Source organism: Ixodes scapularis, unplaced genomic scaffold (assembly GCF_016920785.2).
Source record: "Ixodes scapularis isolate PalLabHiFi unplaced genomic scaffold, ASM1692078v2 PGA_scaffold0__279_contigs__length_252992795, whole genome shotgun sequence".
In the NCBI taxonomy this organism is placed as follows: Eukaryota; Metazoa; Arthropoda; class Arachnida; order Ixodida; family Ixodidae; genus Ixodes; species Ixodes scapularis.
This window is the reverse complement of record NW_024609835.1, coordinates 115,557,423-115,581,526: the sequence shown is the minus strand read 5'-3', so window position 1 is coordinate 115,581,526 and position 24,104 is coordinate 115,557,423. Positions and strand designations below refer to the sequence as shown.

Below are 24,104 nucleotides of genomic sequence, written 5' to 3'. Positions count from 1 at the left end.
GCCTGGAAAAATCGTCCCTTCACCGATTGTCTGTATTTCCGTACGCGAGAAACAAGGCATTCTCGACAACTCAACTGTCAAAACTTCGCTGACGGTTAACAGTACATTCCTTCTGGTATCTTGGTATTGTTTTCTGGTTGTTTAAGGGTCGAAAAAAGTCTCTAACGTTGGTGCAACATAGACAGATGAACCACGGGCAGACAATGATCTTTTTACGTAAAAAAACTCCACTCAATAAATTTAGCTCTTTCGGAAACTTATAACTGATTACAAGTAATTCATTACAGAAAATAGTAACTGAAGTACGGCGAACATTACAGCATAAAAGAAAATAAATTAAACCGTTAGAAACTTACATTAAAGTGTAATTGATGACAAGTAATCGGTTACTTGGAACTCGTTATGTACAAGTCTGCTGCATATTGCACTTCAAAAACAGTACAGCCCCTGTACCGGACGTCCTAAATCTCTCAAATACGGAAAGTACCAATGTAGGCATTATCTGGCAGACCAAGGTCACGTGTCTAAGCACCCATCATACAATTTGCTTTTTTAGAGCACAGCTCTTAGGCGCCCGTTTCCGGGCTTCGCGGTTGTCGGTGTAACCGCACTGAATTTAGCGAGAAAATTGACGTCACGTCACCTCAACCTGAATTCAAGTCTCCACTAAATTCAGCGGCTAGATTCAGTTCCTCCGCTAGGTTTAGTGGACAATGTCATCTTATTCGTTAGATTTAGCGCGAAAATTGACGTCACATGACCTCAAGACCAATGCAATGCCCCGCAAAATTTTGCACGGAATTGAATTGGTGTTGAGGTCACGTGACATTAATTTTCCCATTAAATCTAGCGGAGAAATGAATTTGTTCAAAGGTGACGTGACACCAAGTCATGTGACGTCATTTTCCCTGCTAAATTTAGCGGGGAAACTGAATTGGGCATGAGGTCACGTGGCGTAAATTTTTCACCAAGATTTAGAGGGGAAACTGTTGGAGGAGGGGAGGGTACGGAGGAAGAGGGGGAAATAAGGTGGAGGGGAGGAGGAGAAGTAGAGGAGGAAGATGCGAGAGGAGGGGGAGGGGAGGAGGAGAGGACCGGAGGAGGGCGAAAGGCCTAACCTTTCTTTCATGCCCTCGAATTCTCCTCGTCGAAAGCTGGGCTCTAATTTCGCATTACAGAGATTTCTTAACATCTTTTATTTCTTATGATGCCGGCCATATACGCCTCTAAGCAGTTTCCGTGGGGACAACTGACAGTCAAGATTAGATCATGCTGAGCAGCATTAGGCTCGCGGCAAGGCTGTGCAGGGGTCGATTACATCATGAGTTGGGCAGATTCCCCCAAAACGAATTGTGTCAAAGTATTCTTTTGATGTGTTTGCAAGAAATATAGAAATATGTTCGAATATTGGGGGAATATTGGTTCTCACATCCTAGTTTATCTAAGCTATGAGGCACGTATTCATTTTTATATCACTATATTTCCACAAGCGGCCAAATACCAGCGGATTTTCTTCTTTTAATGGCCCACATGCAGAGCGCTGGGTATCAACGATCACCAACCACACGGCTTCGATGTACGGCGGCGGAGACCAGGTCCTGGCCGACGAGGCGGCCCTGAGCTTCGTTTCCTATCTGCTAACGGAGCTGGATCCCCCCCAACTGCAACTGCTGCTGGCGTGGTCCCTGCTCCGACGGCTGGTTACGTATGCCGACGGCAAGTTCTTTGCGTCCCAAAACGTGGACCCAACTCTCCCGTGCATCGCCAGGGTTTCGGCTGTCATACAGCCAGCACTTTGGGCCTCCTACTTTTTAAACGGTGTGTTTTATTTTAGTGTGGAATTTCATTCCTTTTTAAGCTAACTCAGAGTACGGCAGTGTTCGTCCCGAGCGCCACGTGGTACAGTGCAAGGTACTTGAGTTGACGACCTGCCGAATACCTCTGGCACAAACATACCGCGCGTCTTGGCACACGTCGCATTCCTTGAGAAGACGCGCACTTAGGCAACTAAGTGCGCGTCTTTAAACGAGAGACGGAACAAATGGTCCCGGAATAAATGGTACTGGAATCAATGGTTCCCGGAAAAATTGTCCCGGAACTAATAATCCCAAGTATACAAACTAGGAAAACATTGTCCCAGATAAATATCGCCAATGTAGCTTTGGCGTTTTTGGATAAATCCGATAAAATCTAATAACACTCGCCGGTAAACATTTAGGGTTTCCAATTTATCAGAAAAAGCTCCGATTTCGAGGGTGATCGTTGCGCGAATTTCATCGGTTTTTATATTTTTCTGGGAAGCTCAGACATATTTCGCGCTATGCAAACATAATGCACCTATAAAGGCATCGGGCTCCGCTCGTTATGTGTGATACCACCACGCGTCATGACGAGATGAAAGTAATTCGAGTTTCATGGCTTCAACAGGGGAGGCTCCCACTTTATCGAATGACGTTTTAGCGAACGGCCACGTTTTACCCAATGACACTTTAGCGAATATTCGGGCGCCGCGAAGTGGCGTTTAGGGTGGGCTTTCGTTCAAAAATATTTTGTCGACTTTGAATAAAATTAAGTTCAATACCCGACCACTTTCTTCGAAGTAACCGACCTCAAAATATAGACGAGATCCTTCATTCTACCAGGAAATCACTGATTGATTAAGAGAGGAAGTATATTGCATGGCATATCTTAGTTTCAAAACAATATTCTTACGGGTCCATTTTGTCCTTCCTTGGACTTGGGACCATTAGTTCTGACACCATTTGTTCCAAGACCATAGTAAAGATGTTCTTTCTTGGGGATTGCGCCGGGACCCGACGACGGAGGCAGCTGATGGTCGCTGACGGAAGAATAAACCAGACAGGGCTCCGCGGGTATGGGGAAGAAAAAAAAACACGTCTATTTACAAGCCAAGCTAATTTTCGAATGTCGCCGCAGAAGGTTACAGCACGTGCTGTCCTTTTCTTCTTCTCCTCTCAAAGCGTCCCCTGCCCCAGCTCGCACGAGCGTCGCCAGTTCACCCACACACAGGGGCGCACGTGCAAACGTTAACACGCAATGGAAAGAAAAAGAAGCTCGGTCCTGTTCCCGCGTCCACCCACGGTGATGGCGGGGCCGATTCTCACACCTCCCGACTAAGTATATTTTTTAGACCCGAAATGTCAAAAATAATATATATAACATCTAAACTCAAACGCGAACGCATATCAGTCACACCTTGCACAGAGTTTGTGACTCGACCCGCAAGAATCCAAACTGTAAGAGAAATTTACCCCAAAATGCAAATCACACGCCAGTAAAGTGATTCTTACTGTGCCCGCCAAGGCTCCAAAGCAGTGACTAATGTCGTGCTAAAACTCGCGTTGCATCTAGCCTCCTAGCCTCGGTCTCTTTGCTGACAAGTTATCCAAGCCATCCAGATTTCGACGGGGCTTGAATCGGATGGTGCATAGCCGGTTCCGGAACATCCCCGCGCAAGAGCAACGACAGTTTATGCTCTGTCCTGACTTACGAATCAGGAATGGGCCTCGCTGGCGGTCGTCGTTGTCGATGTCTTTTGCAATCTCAGCTCTCTCACACGTGGCCGGCTGGTAGTTGGTCGAGTTTTCATCGGCGTCCTTAGTTATATTCTGGGACGACTTCATCTCGAAGACCGCTTCCTCGTCGCTGTCCCCGCTTTCCCTGACATCTCCACCGGCCCGCTGTGACGTCAGCCGCTCTGACAAGTTGTCCGACTTCTTGTCAACACCCACGTCCTTGCCGTGGTCGTCATCAGCTTGCCAGAACGTCTGCCACCAAAGCAAAATATCAGGTTCTTTTTTGTCGTCGACGTTCACGTTCTCGTCATGGTCATCCTGCCGCCCAGGCGATAAGTTCGGTCCTTCGACGTCGTCCACGTTCTCGCCGTCGTCGTCCTCGGCTTGCCGGAACGCCCACCTCCCAGGAGATACTCTAGGTTCTTCCTTGCAATTGACGCCAATGTTCTCAACTTGATCGTCATTGGCTTGCCGGAACTTGTGCAACCCAGGTAAGAAGTCGGGACCGGCCTTGACGTTGTCGAAGTTCACACATGGGTCGTCCTCAGATTGCCGGGACGCCTGCCGCCCAGGCAAAGTGTGGGGCCTTTCGTCGTCGACGTTCACCTGCTCGTCGTGGTCATCCTCGGCTCGCTGGGACGTCCTCCAGGCACGGGAGACATTCAGCTCATTTCTGTCGTCAACGTCCGCCTGCACAGACACGCATCTGCGATTGTTCTTTGACGACCGCTTCGTATCATCGGCCTGTAACATAATCTGAGGCGCCTCGCGGACTGATGAGTCTGGCATCTTCTGACCTTGGTGGTCCAAGTTGTTACCGTCGGTCTTGCCCACATCGGTCGTCACCTTGTCGGGCTCACGGCTGGAGTCTTCCTCCACAGTGACATTCTCGGCGTCCAGTCTTTTCTTGAGAAACAAAAGATCTCCGTCTGGTGTCTTCGTCCGGGGACATTCGCGGGAAAGGTGCCCCAATTCCTTGCATTTAAAACACTTCACCCGATAATGTTCAGGCATAATGCCCTGCCTTGGGTTCTCGTGTTTTTTCTTGAGAGAAGTGGTGGTTTCAATAAAGGGCCTCGAGACCTCAGCTCGCAACACTCCGAGCTCTAACAAGACCGATTCTTTGACCGCACCATACCCACTTCTCTCACCCATGTTCAGCCTATTCACTAGTGCACGCATGCTCTCCGTGAAATAAGGTCGCACAAGATATCCTCTGAGCCGTTCAGGGACTTCATATGTCTCGAAGACGTTTTCTACGCCATCAAACCAGCTCGGCACTAATATGTCGGACGACGGCATGGGAGTCAGCACTCCCTTCATCAATCTCGAAAAGCGAAAAACTTCATCTCGGAGGTTGAACTCCATGCCGCCTCCATTGGCTCGCCTTCGGTTTTCTGAGCGTAGATGTTCTAGTTCTAGCTCGAGGCGTAACAGCCGTTCTTTCTCCCTCACTAGTTCTATCTCCTTTTCAATTAAGCTGTCTGATCGGATTCCTCCGTTCCCCTCCCCTTGTGTCTGCGAGTTTGCCCCTAATCCACTCGAAGGTGACGATTCACCTGGCCCGTCAACATCCCTATTCCGACCCCTATTCTGCTCGGGCATTAGAACCGGCATCCGCCGCTCTGCACTGTCTGTATCCATGGCGGGCACACGTCAAAGAATCACCTTACCGTAAGGTCAACGACTGCCGCCGGATCACAGACGCAGCCCGCTGCTCAGAATAGTCAGGCACGAAAATGATGTCCGAGCTGTAGACTCAGGCGTTCCTCGCTGGAGTGGGACGGCATCAGGTCCGATGTAGCTCTGTCACCACGAAGTAGGTCGGTGGTCCAGTCTTCAAGGAGCTCGGTGGTCCAGTCTTCTTTTTAGAAGGCTCCACCAGTGCCGCGTCAAGTCGCTGTCCGCCGATTCCGTTGCGAAGATCACGCCGCCGGGGTCCGCTGACGCAATCCTGTCGACTGCGCCAGTAAAGATGTTCTTTCTTGGGGATTGCGCCGGGACCCGACGACGGAGGCAGCTGATGGTCGCTGACGGAAGAATAAACCAGACAGGGCTCCGCGGGTATGGGGAAGAAAAAAAAACACGTCTATTTACAAGCCAAGCTAATTTTCGAATGTCGCCGCAGAAGGTTACAGCACGTGCTGTCCTTTTCTTCTTCTCCTCTCAAAGCGTCCCCTGCCCCAGCTCGCACGAGCGTCGCCAGTTCACCCACACACAGGGGCGCACGTGCAAACGTTAACACGCAATGGAAAGAAAAAGAAGCTCGGTCCTGTTCCCGCGTCCACCCACGGTGATGGCGGGGCCGATTCTCACAACCATTAGTTCCGGGACCATTAGATCCGGGACCATTATTTCCGGGACCATTAGTTCCGGGACCATTACTTCCGGGACCATTTGTTCCTACACCTTCTTCAAACGCGTCGCCAAACACTTGGGCCACGAAACAACAGCACGTCTCCGCACGCGTCGCCAAACACCTGCGCTATGAATCAAATGCGCGCCTTCTCACGCGTCGTGTGTGAACCCATTATGAATCATTCCACACAAGCTACCTTCGCCTTCGCCCTGATCTGTGCATATACATCGTATCGTGTGCTTGTGTTTTGCGGCTGTAATAAAGAACCTCGAGAAAACGTGTACGGGAGGACGCTTTGCAACATTTGGCGGAGTGTACCAGGAAGGTCTAAAGCGGACGTCAGCGTCCGCTGCGTTCCTCGTAAGACGCCATTCTCTAGATGACGCCAGATCGTTAGATTGGAGTTTGGGTCAAGATTTATAATTCGTGCTTTCTCACGCGCGTGCAGCTGTAATGCCAGAAACCACTATCATCTGTCAGTTTTGTGTTTGTTTGTTTTTCGTGCCTAAGAGTGCATGCATATATGCTTGGATAACTTTCCCGATGTTCTGCATGCTATAAACCTGTAAAACATTTTATAAAAATGTAATTTGTCTAGTCATTAGTTTGAAGAGCACAAGACGCTAGGCATCGGTTTCATTTAATCTCTACAACTGAAATACCAATACCGGGTTCGTGCTTTATGTTTTGCCTGCGAAGCGCTGGCGGACTTATTCCTGACGTCCCCATCCTGAGAGCACAAACTTCAAAGCCACCTGGAGTTGTTAATTAACACCTGAGCCCGTGCATCAAATATATATTATTGTTGTTGTTATTGTTCCGCTTGATCTTTTATTCTGAAATGCGTTGGCACATAAGCGGGTACGTGAAATTAGTGCGTGGACAAAAAGCGCCAATTTTTTAAGAATCCCTGCTGCGCAATATCTGCTCAAGGCATTCATTGCTCATCCAGCGACGCTACTTAATACACACTACATCACGTGGCGCCACTTGTTATGACTGTAAAACGCTGAAGTCAAGAATGGGCTGTCTTGTTGAGATGATTTCTGCGACTGGCGCTTCCAGTAAAAAGTTAATACACGACCTATATTAAAATATCAAGAATTCGTTCTATGTAGTCTTAGGAAAACTTGGGACATGGTTCTATTTTTACAACAGTCGCCGTAGTCAGTCGAGACATTTAGGGCATAGCTCTTGAATTTGGAGTCTACTATAGCCCTAAGTACAGTTAATCGACGGCAAAGAGAATACTAGGGACATGCACCAAATAAAAATGGCACTTATTTAAAATAAACTATATTTCGATTAGTTAAAGTAAAAAACGAATCCGCGTCATTTTTACACCTCTAGAAATGACGCCGATTTGTTTTGTTTTTTTGTTTTGTGCGGTCAAGCCGCACAAAAAAAAACAAAAAAATTATTTTACAAATCAAATTTGATATAGAGATTCGCAACTTCAGCCGGCCGCTGGCCCTCTCACGGACGAACAAAGAACTAAAGAAGCGGGGACGGCGGCGGAGACGGTGGCAGGGGCTGTTGTCCTTTCTGCAGCTGTTCTGTTCGGAGAATTCGTTCATCATGCAGGTTTCACGAAGCGAGACCGTTCGCGTAAGATTTATTGAAGTCCGCTATTCAACAGCGTTGCCCGAAGGAGCCGGGATGTCTCTCACCGGTGGTTACGCTACGCTAAAACCTTTATGAGTAACCGTGGCGCAGGTTGATCACGTGTTGCGATTCACTAAAACCTGACATGGTGCGTAGTGAACTGTGACTACAGAGAGATATCAATACTGTGAACGCTGCTCTAGCTTCATGTTCACTCCGCGTGGCTCAGGTTGTAAAGCACTAGTGACCAGGCACGGTGCAAACACCACAATATTTTTACCACCCACAAAAACAGTTTGCCACATACAATGACGTGACCGGCGCCCAAAAGGCGCTCGCGCACCAGAAAACCTCTCCAATTATTTTATGTTTCGCCAATCTAAAAAAGAAAACAAAAAAATCTCGTTTTGCTACCGCGCCTAAACTTTGTCATCTGTGGTATGCTCCTGTCCTGACCAGATCACATTTGTTGCAAGAAAATATATATATTTCAACACACGGAAAAGCGTCAGCGAGTATGAAATATCTGTCCCCTTCTCTTCCGCCGTCTTAGAACTACCGCCCAGTGATAGCCTCGTGACTTTGGGTCACTTCAAACCCGACCGCAGCTGACGCCAAGCTCCCATGGTGGTAATCAAGGAGGGCCAAAATTGCATCCTCGCGGTTCTCGTCGTCTTTGTGCGTTGGCTATCCCCGGGCGTATCCCTCACAGTGAATCCCCCGATGCTACCATCGCCTGACACTGTGCCGGTGCTTGTTTTCGTAGCGGGACTGGCGTAATCCTAGCGTCCTACGTCAACTATATTGCTCGATCTGGCTTGACTTGTTCGTTTGCGCGTGTTAGCAAATACCGTTGAGACTAATACAGGAAACTCAACCAAAAATGCATAGGATTGGCGGTAGGCACAGAAGTCGTGATATCTCTTGGCGAAGAATAGTAAACTCGGTGCCGAAAATTAAATTTACAGAAGTCATGTGCTCCACTGTCTTCTTCCCTTACACTATTGTTAAAAAAAATACATGGCTACCGATTAAAATTCAGGAATACCTGGTTATGGCACTTTTGTATTAATTGATCTGTTCCTGAAAATGCATATGCAAATCAGTAAACTTTGTTTTCTTATGAACCCTGTGTAGTTAAATGCATATTTTATGCATTATTCATTATTTCTAGTTATTTGACTATTTATATGTTAGGGCAACTTCAAGTCGTTATTATTAGCTAAACTTTAACTATATTGGGATATTCGTCTTCCTAAAGGTCAGATCGGCTTCAAGTGGCTTATATTGGTTTTTGGGAAGTATTCTTGAACAGATCAGTTTCACTTGGATATGAATAACTATTAGCGAATATTATTCAAACTTCTGAGGCATTGGTGCTTCAGGGGTGGGATTAACGTAAAGTGGATATTATTGGCTATTGGAATATGTTCTTGATCAGATTGGCTTTCTTGATCAGATTGGCTTAGTCGCTATTATTGACATTTTATGCAATTGGCGTGTTTATAGATTTGATTGACTTTATTTGATAATTATTGGCTATAGGCATCTGTTACTGATCTGATTAACTTGAATTGGCAAGATATGCCTATTAGTGCTGATTAGTCGCAATATTCTATTTCTATACTTATAAATGAAAATGGCTTCAGGTGATTATTGTTGGCAATAACATCTCAATCGTTTTAACAAAATCACCTTAAATCGCTTCAGAATGAAGATTAGTGACTATTAGTGACATAGTATTCATGACGTTTTGAATATGAATGGATTCAAGTGGCTACTATTGACTATGGGCAGTTCTTGGCCAAATCGGCTTTAAATAGCTATACCTGTCTATCAGCGACTATTATTAGAAATTTATGCAATTTGAGTGTATGTATTTGATTGACTTCGACTGGCTATAACTGGCTATAGGCATCTATTCTTGACTTAGTTGGATTGAATTTTTATTATTATTTACTATAGGCATCTATCCTGACCTGATTGACATTAATTGGCTACAGATGGCGATAAGTGACTAGCATTGATATTTATTCGCTATTTCGGTTTCTACAAACATGAATTGCTTCATGTGGCTCTTTTTAGCTATTGCCATCTATTTTTCACCAGATTGGCTTCAAATGGCCACGTATGGCTATTCGTGAATATAGTTCACAATTCTGTGCTATTTCGGTATTTGTGGATGAAAATGACTTCAAATCTCTATTACTGGCCGTAAGCGTCTATTTTTATTTAGATTGGCTTTAAATGGCTATACATCGCTAACAGCAACTATTGTTTGCAATTTATGCAATTGAAGCATGTATATATTGAAGCATCTGGCCGCTGTGTGAATGTGACACTTCGAGAGCATCACCCTTCTCTTAAATCATCACCATCAGGGCTCTTCGTACACTTCCGGGTCTGCCACTGCACACCCACCTTCCAACAGACTATGACCCTCAAGCGCTACCATAACAAGAGATTCAGAGATCTCTATGAGGCGAAAACTAAAGTGCCTTCATGTGCGGTTTTCTTAGGGTGGAGACATCTGGCCATTTTGTGCCACGTATTTGTTTTTATTTTTTGTTCAGGAGCGCGTGAAAGAGCGTGTCCCTGCGCGCGTTTGTGGCGCTGACTGTGCTATGGCGACCACTTGTTTTCGCCGATTTCTTTGTATTTTCCCCGTGAGCGCGTGCTGTCGGCATCAGGTACTACAAATGGTGGCATCAACCTAAACAGAAGGACACACCCTAGCGAAAACCATCTTGTCTCAAGGGGAAGCTTGCATAAGCACACTATCAATAGCATTGTCTTAGAAAGAAGTGGGTTAAGAAAATCCTGCAAGATGTAATACCTTACAAACAAACCCTATCTCAATAACTTGAAACGAATAGCCCCAAATCCGACGTACCGGTGGCGTTATAAGTACCGAACAAACTAAAAAGAATGTGTTCCAAGATCAATTCGCTAAATTAAAATAATAAACAATGCACCGTTAATCATACACATAAGTACGCCATCTTTAACGTCAACGTAGTGTGGGAAATTTCGTTTTCGTGTGGGAAAGTGTACCTTGGACACTCTGGCCGCTGTGTGAATGTTAGACCTCGAGAACACCTTTCTTTTAAATAATCACCATCTCTTAAATCGTCACCATCGTCCTACTCGTCCGGGACTGTCACAGCAAACATATATATTCCAGCAGACTAAAAACCTCAAGCACTACCATGACAATATATCCAGAGAACTCTATGAGGCAAAAACCATCCTTTCCAATCATCTATAGCGTTGTCTGAGAAAGAGATGGGTTACCTCACCCTTTTTTCTTAACCCGGGTCGCTTTCATGTTTTCGAACTCTGTCTTTGTCCTGGGTTGCTTTTTTTATACTTCTAAATTTTGTTTTCTATCTCTTTCTCTCCATCTCTTTTTTGTATGGTAGTGTTAAGACGTAAAATTACATTTAATATTCAATTTCTTTAATGCATCTATAATCTATAACATTAATTTTCCTTCTCTTTATATCTTCACACATCCTATTTCCTTTCTTTTCTTTTGTCTTTCTTGTTCAATGGATTAAACACCCAGTTGGAGTAATCACTCTGTCCTGTCCCCTCTTCTTTTCCTTTGTGTTTTCGATTTTGATCTTTAACAATGTGCCGACAGCTAGCACAACAGCTAATTTTGATTCAATATCTTCTACACTGGGCCCTTTTCCGTAGGTTTTTTCAGTGAATTGTGTGTCGTTTTACGTCAATTTCATTGCCTTCTACACTTGCCAAGCAAAATTTTACACTTTCGCCATCAAATACAGTGTGATTCCACGAAACGCCAGTGCATTGTTTGGCATTGCAACGCCAAGAGGATGTGCAGGATTTTCTGTTCTGAGATCTGGCGAGAGGTCCGGTTTTATCGAGCCTGTCTCAGTGTCCTTGCCGGCATCGGCATCCCCAACGATGAACACATCACCAGATACAGATTCTTTGTGACTACCGCCAGCCCGAGGACTGAATTCCTATGGGGCTGTTACATCCTTCATCTAAAAACAAATCTACATTTATCTAGGACGCAGCGGAAAGGAGCGTCTGTTACGCTGTTAGGCAGCGAGCCCCTTCCAAATGATATACGCGGTGTTCTTGAAAAAAAAAATTGTACTGAGCCCTAACAGCATGGGCTGCATATGGTGTTGTGGCAGCTGTGCCACAGAGACGACGGAGAGGTCGGAGAGTGCGAGCGCTGAGCTCGGGACACGCGCGGGGGATGTTTCACGAGACACCAACGGAACGGCTCGGCGGCGGCATCGGGCGATGGGAACTACAGTCTCCTTCCACTTGTAAATACTTGTAAATATATTTATATGTGAAACTTTACTTCTGGGTCGCTAAACTCGTGGAACAAAATATTCTTTGCTTTCTGACGTAGCGGCGGGAGTGACCAAAAGAACGCCGCAAAGTTTCCCCCTCCCTGCACGCGCTCAACTTTGCAACTTTTGACGAAAAATCCCCCGCGATCCCTAGGCGGTGCACGCGAGCACGAGACAGCGCGGGGAGGCGAGCGTTCACGCCGCTCGCTATGCATTGTCTTTGGGCTCTGTAGCGCCGTTGGGCCGAAATTCAATCCCGTCATGCCTCCTCAGACGAGAAGCGAGAGCAGACGACGGGAGTTCGTCTGCTACGATGAGGCATTCGCACAGCGGAACCGAAAGAAAAAAAGTAGATTTTTGGCTCGAAATCGCGTCCCGCGGGCCACAAACTCAAGCGCGATATTGAATTGTAAGCGTCTGATATTTCACGAAGGCGGAATCGACGACCCGTGCTTTATTTGCAACATTTGAGGCGCTATGTTGCCGCACAGGCGCTGAAATCTACCAGTGTGTAATGAAAGGCTCAGGACAAACACAGAGGCCGCGAGATCTTACATCATCCGTGTGCGGGTGAAAAGTGGAACATTTGTCGACAAAGCTCCCGCAGCAGAAAACTGTGACGGATTCACTCAGCGTCTGGGAAAGCTAAACATAGAGACCTTGCCCGAGGCTTGAGCAGAGTCATATTTGAACGGCAGCTATCTTGCCCCGTCGTGTCTTGTTTGAGAAAGCTCTCGTTCTCAACGCCCGCACCAGGGAAATAAAGCGTCTTACGAAACGTATTGCTAGACGTTACAACGAACTAGATTTAAGCCGTATCCTTTCAGCGGTTCAGTCATAATACCATGCTTAAAACGAAGCAAGCTCTTGCGCGTACAGTGCCATCAATTGTCTCAAGTGTATGCTGTTTCGTAGTCAGCTGGTTTCGGAAACTTACGCCGTCTGTAGAAATATCTGGCGGCCGAGTTGCTTAATTGGAAGTCATCGCAAATGTAAGTTCCACGTTGCAGCAACCAACATTTATGGATAAACGGTGGCAGCCACCCATCACATCAAACAGAAAGGCGCGAGTTTCGGTTTGAGGTCCGTACCTTTCTACAACATCTATGGCGACAGCATTAGTCTGCGCTCGGTGCATTCGGCAAGTTCGTTCGGGGCCTGTTCTCCGTGCAACACTCCGCGGGTGCAATGCATTGGAACCCTCACAGTGCAAGTCTGGATCACGGATCGGGAGCCCGTCACTTGCGTCACCGGCGGCCAATGCTTGATAACAGACAAGACCCGCAAGTCTAAGAGAGAAACACGCAAAAGTAGGAAGCTTGCACGTGGTGCTCGAGGGCAAGTATATTATGACGTGCTGCGATAATTATATCAGATGATTGGAAATCAAAAAGAGAATCCGCAAACGTTCGAACATCGATTAAAAAAAAAAATCGGCCGGAGCACTACCGACTTTACCGACGTCGCTTGCTACGGTTGCTAAATAAATGACACGTTCAGCGACTGTATGGCACGCTCCGAGTTTCAGCTTGTCACGGAAGCCCTCACAGCAGTTCAAAAAAAAAAAAAAAGCTTTTACCAGAAGTACTATGTACAAGCGGTTAAAGCGATGCGAATGTCCTCAGTAAAGTCCTTCTAACTTATCGTTTGCTGAGTTCTGATGACTCCGAGACCACGTATGACTCCACAATAACTCTCGGTAACCCTTATCTCATTAAACACATCACAGTTAACGCCCAACAAAGTCGCCCTCGACCCTCAACCACACAACATTTATTTAAAAAAAGATTGGTATTCTAACGTGTTTAATAGTAACAATATTAACTGTTATTTACGGAAAACACGATAGAAGTTTCATGGTCGAGAACAACCTACTAACGCAATAAAATTGAGTTTTCCCGTTTCTCCTATAGCATGCAGTAGCTCGTGTCAAGCGATGACTGCCGGTGGTGCCGCTCGATTACAGCAATACAGGCCTCTATCCACGGTCCAGCCTACTGAGCGATCAGTGGTGCCAGTGCAGTGTTATTAGACATAAATCGTTTAGTTGCATCGGTACGCCCATACCTGCCGGATGTCGGGACGAGGCGCAAAACCGTATACATCCGGCAAATATTGGAGCCGGTTTTTGGCCGAAATTGCCTCGACACTGGCCAAGTAGTGACGTGCGGTTTCGGCCTCGTTTGTGCAATTTATTGGTTCAGTCATTTTATTCGGTCCCGGGCCACTGTGTACACCCAAAAAAAAAGAAGTGTACTGTGCTAATTCCACCGTTATGAGAAGGAGTATTATAGTTTTCATCTTTACAAAAAAAGGTGTAGTGCATTATCCCACGTTTTAAGAAACGTGTTTAAAAAATCACACATTTTTAAGAGTGTGAGGTTTACATATCTTTTTATAAGGTCTATCGCTACTTTTATTAGGGTGTTAGTTATGGAACACCTCACTTACATGTATAAAGGTGTGAAATTGTTTAATGTGTATATACCTCTAACTGAAGAAAACCTCCTTCATGTGATTACATCGCGTGCCGATGAAACGATCTCTTGATGACACGTCGTTCGATGAACTGATTTGACCGCCAATGAGTGACGACTGCCAGTAGACTTTTGGGGAAATAATTCTGCCGGCTGTCGGGAGACTCGACCCTACCCAAGAATTACCCCGGTTCTTGTTTGTTTTCCAACATTTTGAATTGTATACGAGCTTAGTAGTACCTCTTCGGATATTACTGAAAAAAAACGATGGCAGCTGCAAAAACTCTGACAACCCGGCTCACAGTCATGTGGGAGACTGACAGGTTCTCGTCATTCGCCACCATGCCTTGAGAGCTACCGGTTCCGAAGAACCGGAGCGTGCGGAGAACTTGTTGTTCCACGGTCATGGTAGACGCGATTGTCCGCCCCCTCGAAGTCCGGGCGCCGAACGAAGCTCGTCGCAGAGTCAACGCACAACGGCTTTCGATTGCCGGTGGTGTCGCCGAAAGTCGTCGTCGGGGAGTTCAAAGGCGTCCCGGTGGTGTCGGTAGCGACGCCGACGGTGGCGGAAGAAAAGCTCGGCCGCAGCGTACAGCACCGCCATGTCGACAAAGTTTAACTTCGCCTCGATCGGAAGCGAACCACGGCTCTCGCAAAGTTCGGAAACGTCACTTTGACGTCAGTGACAACTTCGACAAACGATGTTTCTCATCACTTTTCTTTTCACACAAACTTCGGAGGGATTTGGAGCGTCAACAGGTCGCCTAGGGACAATCTGCAATGCATTAATTTTAGCTTGGCGTAGGGATGTGGGGACACACGGGCGCAACGTCATCGGCGAAGCCGTTCAATCAGCGGGCGCCTCGCGCCCCTCACGCGCTGCACGCGCGCCCCGATGAACTTTGCTACATTCTGCCACTCTAAAAAAAATGAGCGTTCGAATGATTGACACCTCGCTCGGCGCGACGTCAGTGTCACGAGAGTCCAATTAGCGCGTTCCGCAAACTTCCGGCACAAAGTTGTGCTCGACGAGTTTAGCGACCCTGGTCTCCGCATAATTCAGGGGTGGCCAGGCTGACCCGGCCCATGAGCCGCAAACAAAACCAAGAAAATTGTAAGAGCCGCGGGGAAGGGGGGGGGGGGGGGGGGGGGGGCTATGGATGACGTCAACTCGGACTTCCGCGACCTTCAACAAAAAACGATAGGGGAACATTCGTTATCTAAAGGGGACAAGTATCACCGGCGAGCTACAAATGCCGCGTGACTGAGCGTCTCCTCGACCCCAAGCCAAAGTACATGCATGACGAAAAGGCAAACAGCGCGCAGAAAACGGGGACTAGAGGAAGTGCAGACAGGACAAGCGCTGTATGCATGGTTTGACAGTCCCTACAATACCTGTCCTTGATGCCTTTCCCCCTAGGGTCCGGCAAACTCCTTCGAACAATGAAAGAAACAGGATCTGTGGAAACATACGAGTGAAAAGCGGTTCGACTGCACAAGGCTGCCTAACCGCAAGCAGTTATTTATTCTGAAATCCTTCGGAAACGCGGAAAGGGCGGAAGGGGGGTAGGTCCCCTTACGAGCGATCCGCGAGCCGCACTTGGACGAGCGAAGAACCGCATGCGGCTCGCGAGCCGCGGTTTGGCCACCCCTGGCATTATTGGTGACCCGGATGTGATTACCCCAGCGATGGAAATGGAGGCATCAGGAGCTGCCGCCCCCGTCATCGGAACAACAGCGCTTTTGGCTCTGCCCAAGTTCTAGGCGCAGGATCCGTTCCTTCGATTCGTGCAAGCCGAAAACAAGCTTAGATTGCACAGAAACACCTCGCCGGTTGGACAGTACGAGGTGCTCGTCGACGCACTTCCTCCTGAAGCCGCTACCGAGGTGAAGAACATCCTACTCGCTCCCGCTTGGCGAAAATTCATACGATATCCTCAAGGACGCACTGGTCAACCGGCTTGTCACCTCGGAACATCGCCGCCTGCAAAACTCCTGAGCGCAGAAGAACTTGGTGAGAGGCGACCAACGCAGTCCTTGCGTCACCTTCAACATCTGCTAGGTGACAGAGCTTCGTCCCTCGACGCCGCCATCCTGTGGGAATTATTTTTGCAATTTCTCCCGACTGCTGTCCGACTTGGACTAGCAGCGGCGCACCGCCTTACACTGGCGGAACTGGCTGAGTAAGCCGACCAACAATTAACGCCGCATAAACAGCACCCGATGTAACATCGGAAATTACCCAACTTCACGAGGACTTGCAGAAGCTGACTATCGCGGTATCCAACCTTCGCCAGGAAGCCCGTCAACAACACGGTTTGTCACGGCGTCATTCGCGAGAGCACTCGCAACAACGGTTATCTCCCTCCAGCCCTCGTAGGACGTCACAATCCCCACGGTCGAATCGGACACTTTGCCGCTACAATAAACAGTTCGGATCTGAGGCCCTCCACTGTCGTGCTCCAGCTGTTCCTGGGACCAGGAAAACCGGAGGGTCGGTCGCAGGCGGAGGCAAATGGCCAGACCCGACTCATCAGCCGCCTTTTCCATGTCAGCGACCGAATCACTGGTACATGATTTTTGGTCGATACAGGCGCTGAAGTAAGCATCATCCGGCTACTACCGTCGACCGCAGAAATCGTACCCGAACATCTTCACTGCAAGCGGTGAATGCTTCCCTCATTGCCACCTACGGACAAAAATCACTGACCCTGGATCTCGGTCTGAGGCGTCGTTTCCAATGGTTGTTCTGGGTGGCAGACGTGGGGTACGCGATCATCGGAACCGATTTCCTACGCAACTTCAACCTCCTGGTTGACATGGCGAACAAGCGGCTCATCGATGCTACCAACCACATGCACGTGTCGGGTGTCCTATCACGAGCTCTGGCGCTGAGCCCCACCTTGGTGAAGCCTCCACCTGGTGAGTTCGCCCACCTTCTTGACAAGCTTCTCGAGCGCTGAACTCGAGACGCGCGCGGCGGAGCTTTCACGAGACACCAACGAAACAGCTCGGCGGCGGCATCGGGCGATACGAACTAGTCCACTTCCGCTTGTAAACACTTGTAAATATATTTATCTCTGAAACCTTATTTCTGGTCTCCACAGTGTCAAACATCCCCGACATTGCTACTGAAGCTCAAGAAGCAAACCGATAGAGTTGCGTTTCTGATTGTTTGGAAGTACTACTAAAACAGGCCCTCGAAGCGACCGGAAGATAAATATCACTTGTATAGTTAATCACTTTCGAGGAAGCAATTTAAGTCTCTAAATTTCTGACAAGGAACGAGGTTTTGTTGGGAAGTGCGGAGAGATTAACCTTGATAAAACACAGTTCGTCATAGATGTGAGTTTTACCTGCTTGAAGAGGTTTCATCCAATGAAGTGAAGGCCAAAGCACTCCGGATGTTCCACAGGCTAAATCTAACCCATTTGAGGAAACAAATCAGTATTTCTAAAAGTGACCATTAAAATATGTTTTTCACCGCCAAAATCAATAAAGTGGGTTGCCCTTTTTGTGTTGTTCTCACTGAACGAGAATCTTGGCAGGGAGCTATATGTCTATATTTATTTTACGCCACCTCAACAACCTTCGATTGAATGACCTTTTTTTAATTCCCAATTCAAAGTCATTAAAATAAAACTAAAAAAAATAAAAAAGTCGAGTGCCATGACAGTGAAGTTTGGAATTTTCCTTAACGTGGAGGACTTGTGCTACTCGGTCCCTCAAGCAAGAATGTTTGAACCAGTTAGTGACTGCTTGGAAGCTGATGGATCTGTATCGTTTCAAAATCAATGTGGTACACCAACAGAATATTTTATGGAACTCCTGAGGTTCTACCACACGTCTACTCTTGTGACTTTCAACATCAATAGTTAAATCCAAAATAAAGAGATTTGCATTGGCCCAGACCTGTGTATCACCATTTACTGCGATATTTTTCCTATCGTAATATGACAGGTACATAGCCCAGAAACTTCCCACAAACGTAGTAAAACGTATCTTTTGATACGTTGACGATTATCTCGTTCTATTTTGTATCCGTCCTGATCAATACTAAACTGCTACAGTCAACATCATAAGTAACACCTCCATGTCACAAGCTCAGACTTAATTTCACTAATGCGTTACCAACTAAATGCAAGCTTTAATCTTCAGATCTCCAACTGTCCTTTTAAGACTCGCCCACAGACGTGTTGAAGTTACTCGCAACTTTTCAAAAGAAGACTCCCGCCGTTTGATTCTGCCCATTTAAATATAATCAAAAGAGGAATAGTGCAAAGTTGCTTCAAAGCGGCCCTGCAGAAGTCGACACACGACCAAGTTTAGTTTCAAAGCACGAGTGCAAAGACTGCAGGATTCCGGATACTAGCTCTAACTCATTATTGTTTGATGTAACAGAATGCCTGACAACTCCCGAAAAAAGAGTAAAGCGATTGTGAGAAGAAAAGCCGGCAGGTTTTGAAGCCTCACATATACAGCATATCTCACAACTTGAAACGAATAGCCTGAAAAGACCACGTACCGGTGGCATTATCAGCACCGAACAAACTACACAAATGCGTTTCAAGATCAATTCGCCAAATAAAAATAATAAACAAAGTACCACAAATCATGCAGATAGGTACGTCGTCTGCAACGTAAACGTAGTGTATGAAATTCCGTTCTTGTGTGGGAAAGCGTTGATTGGACAATCTCCGCAGTGTGAAAGTTAGACCTCCAGCACATCACGTTTCTCTTAAATCATCACCATCTCTTAAATCATCAGCATCGCCTTACACTACTAAGACTGATTGGGTGTTCCTGGACGCCATCACCGCACAACTTGCACAGATAAACGCTTTTGCTTTTGCACACGCTGAAAGCCAACGTTGATCGGCTGTCTGATCTCCCGGCAAAAGTAGATGGTCTCTTGTACTCAAGACCATCACTGGACGCGATGAAAGAGACGATCAAGGGCCTGCAAGAATCGATCAAGTAATGCGAATTTATGATGCAACTCGTTACAGAAAACGATAAAGAGATCAAGTTACTCCGATCTGAAGTGGGAGTACTGCAAACAACGGTGAAAGACCAAACTAACATTAATTCAACTGAGCAGTAAAGCAGAAAATGTATTATGGAAATCCACGGAGTTACTTTACTGAACGATGAAGGTCTGAATAATACTATGAACGGCCTTGCAACAAAAGTACATATTCATTGCCATAACCCCTTTGATGTGGCAGCCTGACACCACCTCCGCTTGAGGCGCGAAGGAGCTGCGCCGATCTTGGTTCAGTTCAGTTCCATATCGCTGCATGAAGGAACACTGGATGGGCACTCGAAAAACGTTGGCCACGCTTCCTCGGTCACGAAGCAGTCATCGGCTTAAGCTGAGCTAGTTTCTGTATGATAAATGATGAACATTAATCGATTACAAGGACGCTGGACAAGACACACACAGTAAGCTGAAATGATGGCGGGGAAAAAGCTTGGACATTAAACGATCAAACGGACAGAAGATTAAACGATCACACAAAAACCAAGCAATCACTCAAGTTCCAAGTGGCGCCCTGCTGTCGCGCTGACGTCCTTTATTGCGTCGTGAACCATTCATAAAATAAACTGTCGACTCAAAACTTCCGTCGTCGTATTCACAGTCCGCGGCGTCGTTAGTCTGATGAGAATGCTATCGCAATTTATAGAGAACAATCAGTAGTGGAGTCTGCGACCAATTTGTTTGTTGTTGATGTTTGGGTCCTCTTGCCAGCTTTTAATCCAGTGCCGGGAATGCACCTCCGATAGTCGTCTGCCACACCCACGCAGCTGCTGTGACAGAGCTAGGATCGCGGCTTGGGACAACATGACACATTTAAAATGTAGCCACGCCGAAATCGAGGAACCACTTTTTGGACGCGGTAAGCACGGCAGTCAAAGACGCGTGTCAGGCACCTCTTTCATAGCGGTGTTAGGAAGTGTTTTAATTACATTGTACTTCAAGTAACACTTTAATTATGGCTGATAAAGCGTGTTCTTTACTTCAATACATGGCGTCTCAAAAACAAAATCTACACATTTTTATTCACAAAAAAAAAAAAAAAGAAAAAAAAAAGAAAAAGAAAACTATGCATTGCCGAACGCTCATTCTCTGTCCAAAAGTAGCCCTGGAGGTCCGAACCAGGTGCCGAAGTTCCAACACTAACCATTATCTTATTCTAAAGTTATGTGATTTTCTAAAAGTTTCGATGCAAAAATGGAGCCCATTTCCGTCCATCTATTGTAACTGGCGCCATACAGTTCTATGTATCCGAGAGCTTCGTTGACCGCCATTTTCCCGTTGAAATTTTCATGAAATCACTTATAATACTTTAATAAGACAAAGGTAAGTGCTGAAACTTTTGCATCTAGTTCTGACGTCTAGCGCTACATTCGGACAGAGAATGGGCGTTCAGCGATCCCTACTTTATTTTTGCAGTGAGAAACCCCAGTAAACTTATTGGGGAACACACTGCACATTCTTTCACTAAGTTATTTATTTAAATATTTTTTTATTCTTACCGAGGAATGTACGACTCCAAAATTCAAAGGACATTTCCCAAATTCGGTCATCTTGACTCGGTGAAACAAAACCGTAACAATAATATTTTCTGGAGAGGGGGAACAAAGAACAAACACAAATCACCTAACACCACTGGGTTGTTATTCTTGTCCAGCTCGCTTGCACCTTTTCATTAATTGCACTATCATCACAAGATCATGTTTTGTTAACTCTGAAGAAATACTGGGATTTATATTTTCATCTTCACCACCGAAAATTCGACTCTCATCAGAAACACGAGGAAACGACGCGTCGTTCTGTTTCGCTTTGCCCCAGCCCCATTCCTAACTCTCACAACCTCTCGCTCGGTCAGCGCAAGCGAGAAGGTGACAAATATTAGGCGAGGATACTCCTCCCCGAGAGAACTACTTACCGAAACTACAGGCAAACGTCACGGAGGAACTCGACCCTTAATTTGGTGGCCATTTCCTAAAATAACCACTCTGTGACCACTTTACTTTAACTAATATTCACCGGCACTTCTAAAAATAACTGATGCACAACCGATTACCCCGGGGGAAATGCATACGTGAAAATAAAGTGTAGCTACCATGAAAAATCTGGGTAAAATCTACTTGTACTTTGAATTACATTGAATTTATAATATTTTACTTCAAATACATTGCGAACGGTGTACTTACTATTTTTACTTAACTATATATTTTCTCATTTACTTTCTATTTTATTTTTTTAGGTTTACTTGGCCAAACACTGATTTTTAGTGCATATTGACAGACGCGGGACAGACGCTTGTATTGGACCGTGACTCGCTCCAGATGGAACGGTAGAGCGCCGTTGTCCTGCTTGCGTTCTGCGGGTGTGTCAGGCGATGGGTAGCCGCGATGGAATATCAGAAGATGTTAGAAGCTACCCCACGTTTGCTTTCACAACTAGCAGGCCGCGTCAGGTGGCATTCATGACACCCTACTTCGCCACAGGGGCCTTAGGCTGCCGTACGTCTTCGGCCGAGGAGACAACCCAATCCACAAGTAATGAACGCAGGCCGCTGAGCTGTGGGTGAGGCTTAAAGCGCGCCTAGACCGCTACCTAAATTGCGTCTCGCAGCGTAAATTCTAAACAAACTTTACTTTTTTAAATCTTTTTTGAGGAAATGACTTGGCAAAGTATGTTATTTTTATATCCTCATGACGCACGTAAGCCACGTGACTAAATCATACCACAATTCACGTATATAAGATAACGCGGAATAAACTTTTATCAATTGCTGTCCCGATTCCGGCTCTAGTCACGCCCATTACGCTAGGTGCTTTTCTTTGAAGGCGAAGCATTCTTTAGCCACCTCTATCGCGATGCATCTGACCTCGTAACAAACGTAGGAGCTAAACCCGCTCCGCGCGTACACGGATTGGCCCCCTTCGAGGAGGGTACATTCGTACCCTCTTCAAAGGGGGCAAAAAACGCATGCAAACTCTGTACTCTCACCCGATTGCCCTCGGCACGTGGTAGTAGGCACGCTCTAAAGAAAATGGGGAGGAGAAATTGAGGACAAAACGATGTCCCTCTTTGTCGCCAACGGAAAGGGGAAAATTGCACCCGTTCCTGCATTTCACCTATTTACATGCAGCGCCACCTGGTGGCGCTTGAAAAAGGGACGAAAATTCCTCCTTCATGTTCCCGGCCGCAGCGCTCTTGTGTGTGGGGGTGTTCTGCTCGTGTTCCGTGTATTCTGTGTGTTCACTGGTGTATGTGTATCTACCATGAAGCGGTTAAAAGTCGGGGGAACATGAAAAACAAATTGGCGCTTCTCCAACATTTCTTTTTTTGGATCGCCATTTGGTGCAATTTACCCGGTGTCCCGAGTAGCAGCCAGGCTCTTTGAATCGACCGCCTAATTCGGTTTCTTAACCTATCGCGCTACGAGTTATTGTAACGTTGCCCACAGATAATGTTTTTTTTTTTTTTATGTGTGAAGAGAAATTTTTATTTGAGGAAAAAGTAAAAAAAAGAAAATGCTTAGCTCCCATGGAATCGCAGCGAAGCCACCGGCCGTCAAACAATACGGCGCCGTTTCGCACGGGAGATAAGAAATGGCGCAAGCGGTTGCGACGCCAACTGCCGCCAACAAACGAGCATACGGCGCCGAGATCCGGCGTCAAGAGGCAGATAATCTTTTCGACTGAAAAGCGGCGCACGCCCCTCAGCGGCGACAGTCGCAGAACCAAGAACAGCCGCGGTAACCACAAGGAACTGCAAGGCAAACAACCCCCCCCCCCCCCCCCCCCAAAAAAAAAGAAAAAACAACTAACAAACAAACAAAAAACAAGAAAACAGTCAATATATTCCGACAAACTATTTTTTAATCACTTATGTGTCCATTCAATGTGTTTTATTAGTAAGGATGATGAAATAGTGCATTGGCAGCTGATATCAAAAAAGCTCGCGCCGCTTTTGAGTCGAACAGATCGTCTGCTAAAGATGCCGGCTCTCGGCGCCGTATGCTCGTTCATTGGCGGCAGTTAGCGTCGCCACCTCTTGCGCTATCTCTTGTCTTCCGTGCGAAACGGCTCCGTATTGTTTGAAGACCGGTGTGAACATTCATACGTGACGCTTCGCATATCCTACACAACCAGAGTAATGATTTCTGCGACATTTTTTTGTCTTTCATTTCAGCGTCCTTTTAAGGGTGCCTCGCATTTCACTGAGCAAAATTACACTTTGTTAAAATAGAAGAGAGCCCTCAGAAATATGGAACATCCCCTCTAAAGTACGACTGTTTTCTTTGTGTGTGTTTTTTCTTTCTTTGCGGCAACTTTGTGTAAGCTTTGAGAAAATTGGGCATTTAGAAATTCTCGCCGATTTTACGTGTTACAGTAAAATATTACTTCACTTCTTTAATATAGAATGAACCAACTCAAGCTGACTGTAGGTCTCTGGTCGCACAGGCATTGTTCCCGCTGTCTTTGCTTTTCAGAGATTTCATCCGAGGCGGTCCTAAAAGCAAAACTGATGGTGACAGACATGAAGAAAACGCTCAGGAGCCTATTGGAACGGGGCGCTTGGTTGGACGACGAGGCTCGGAAGACCGCTCTTAGTAAGCTGCAGAATACGGTCATCTTCACGGGCTACCCCAAAGCTGTGGCCAACGAGGGAAATATGAACGGATACTACGGTGAGTGATGATGGGACACCCTACATAATTGAAACATGAAATTGTGGCCGAAAGGTTATTGGTCATGTTGTTGG

At 46.4% G+C, this 24,104-nt stretch overlaps 1 protein-coding gene across 1 annotated transcript; it reads left to right on the top strand.

The window, feature by feature from the left end:
- The first annotated feature begins 1,574 nt into the window (after window positions 1-1,574).
- Window positions 1,575-24,038, top strand: LOC121837212 (neprilysin-4-like). The gene is made up of 2 exons (XM_042292776.1): window positions 1,575-1,818; window positions 23,833-24,038. Exons 1-2 carry the CDS (start codon window positions 1,575-1,577, stop codon window positions 24,036-24,038), a joined length of 450 nt encoding a protein of 149 aa, XP_042148710.1.
- Window positions 24,039-24,104: the final 66 nt, after the last annotated feature.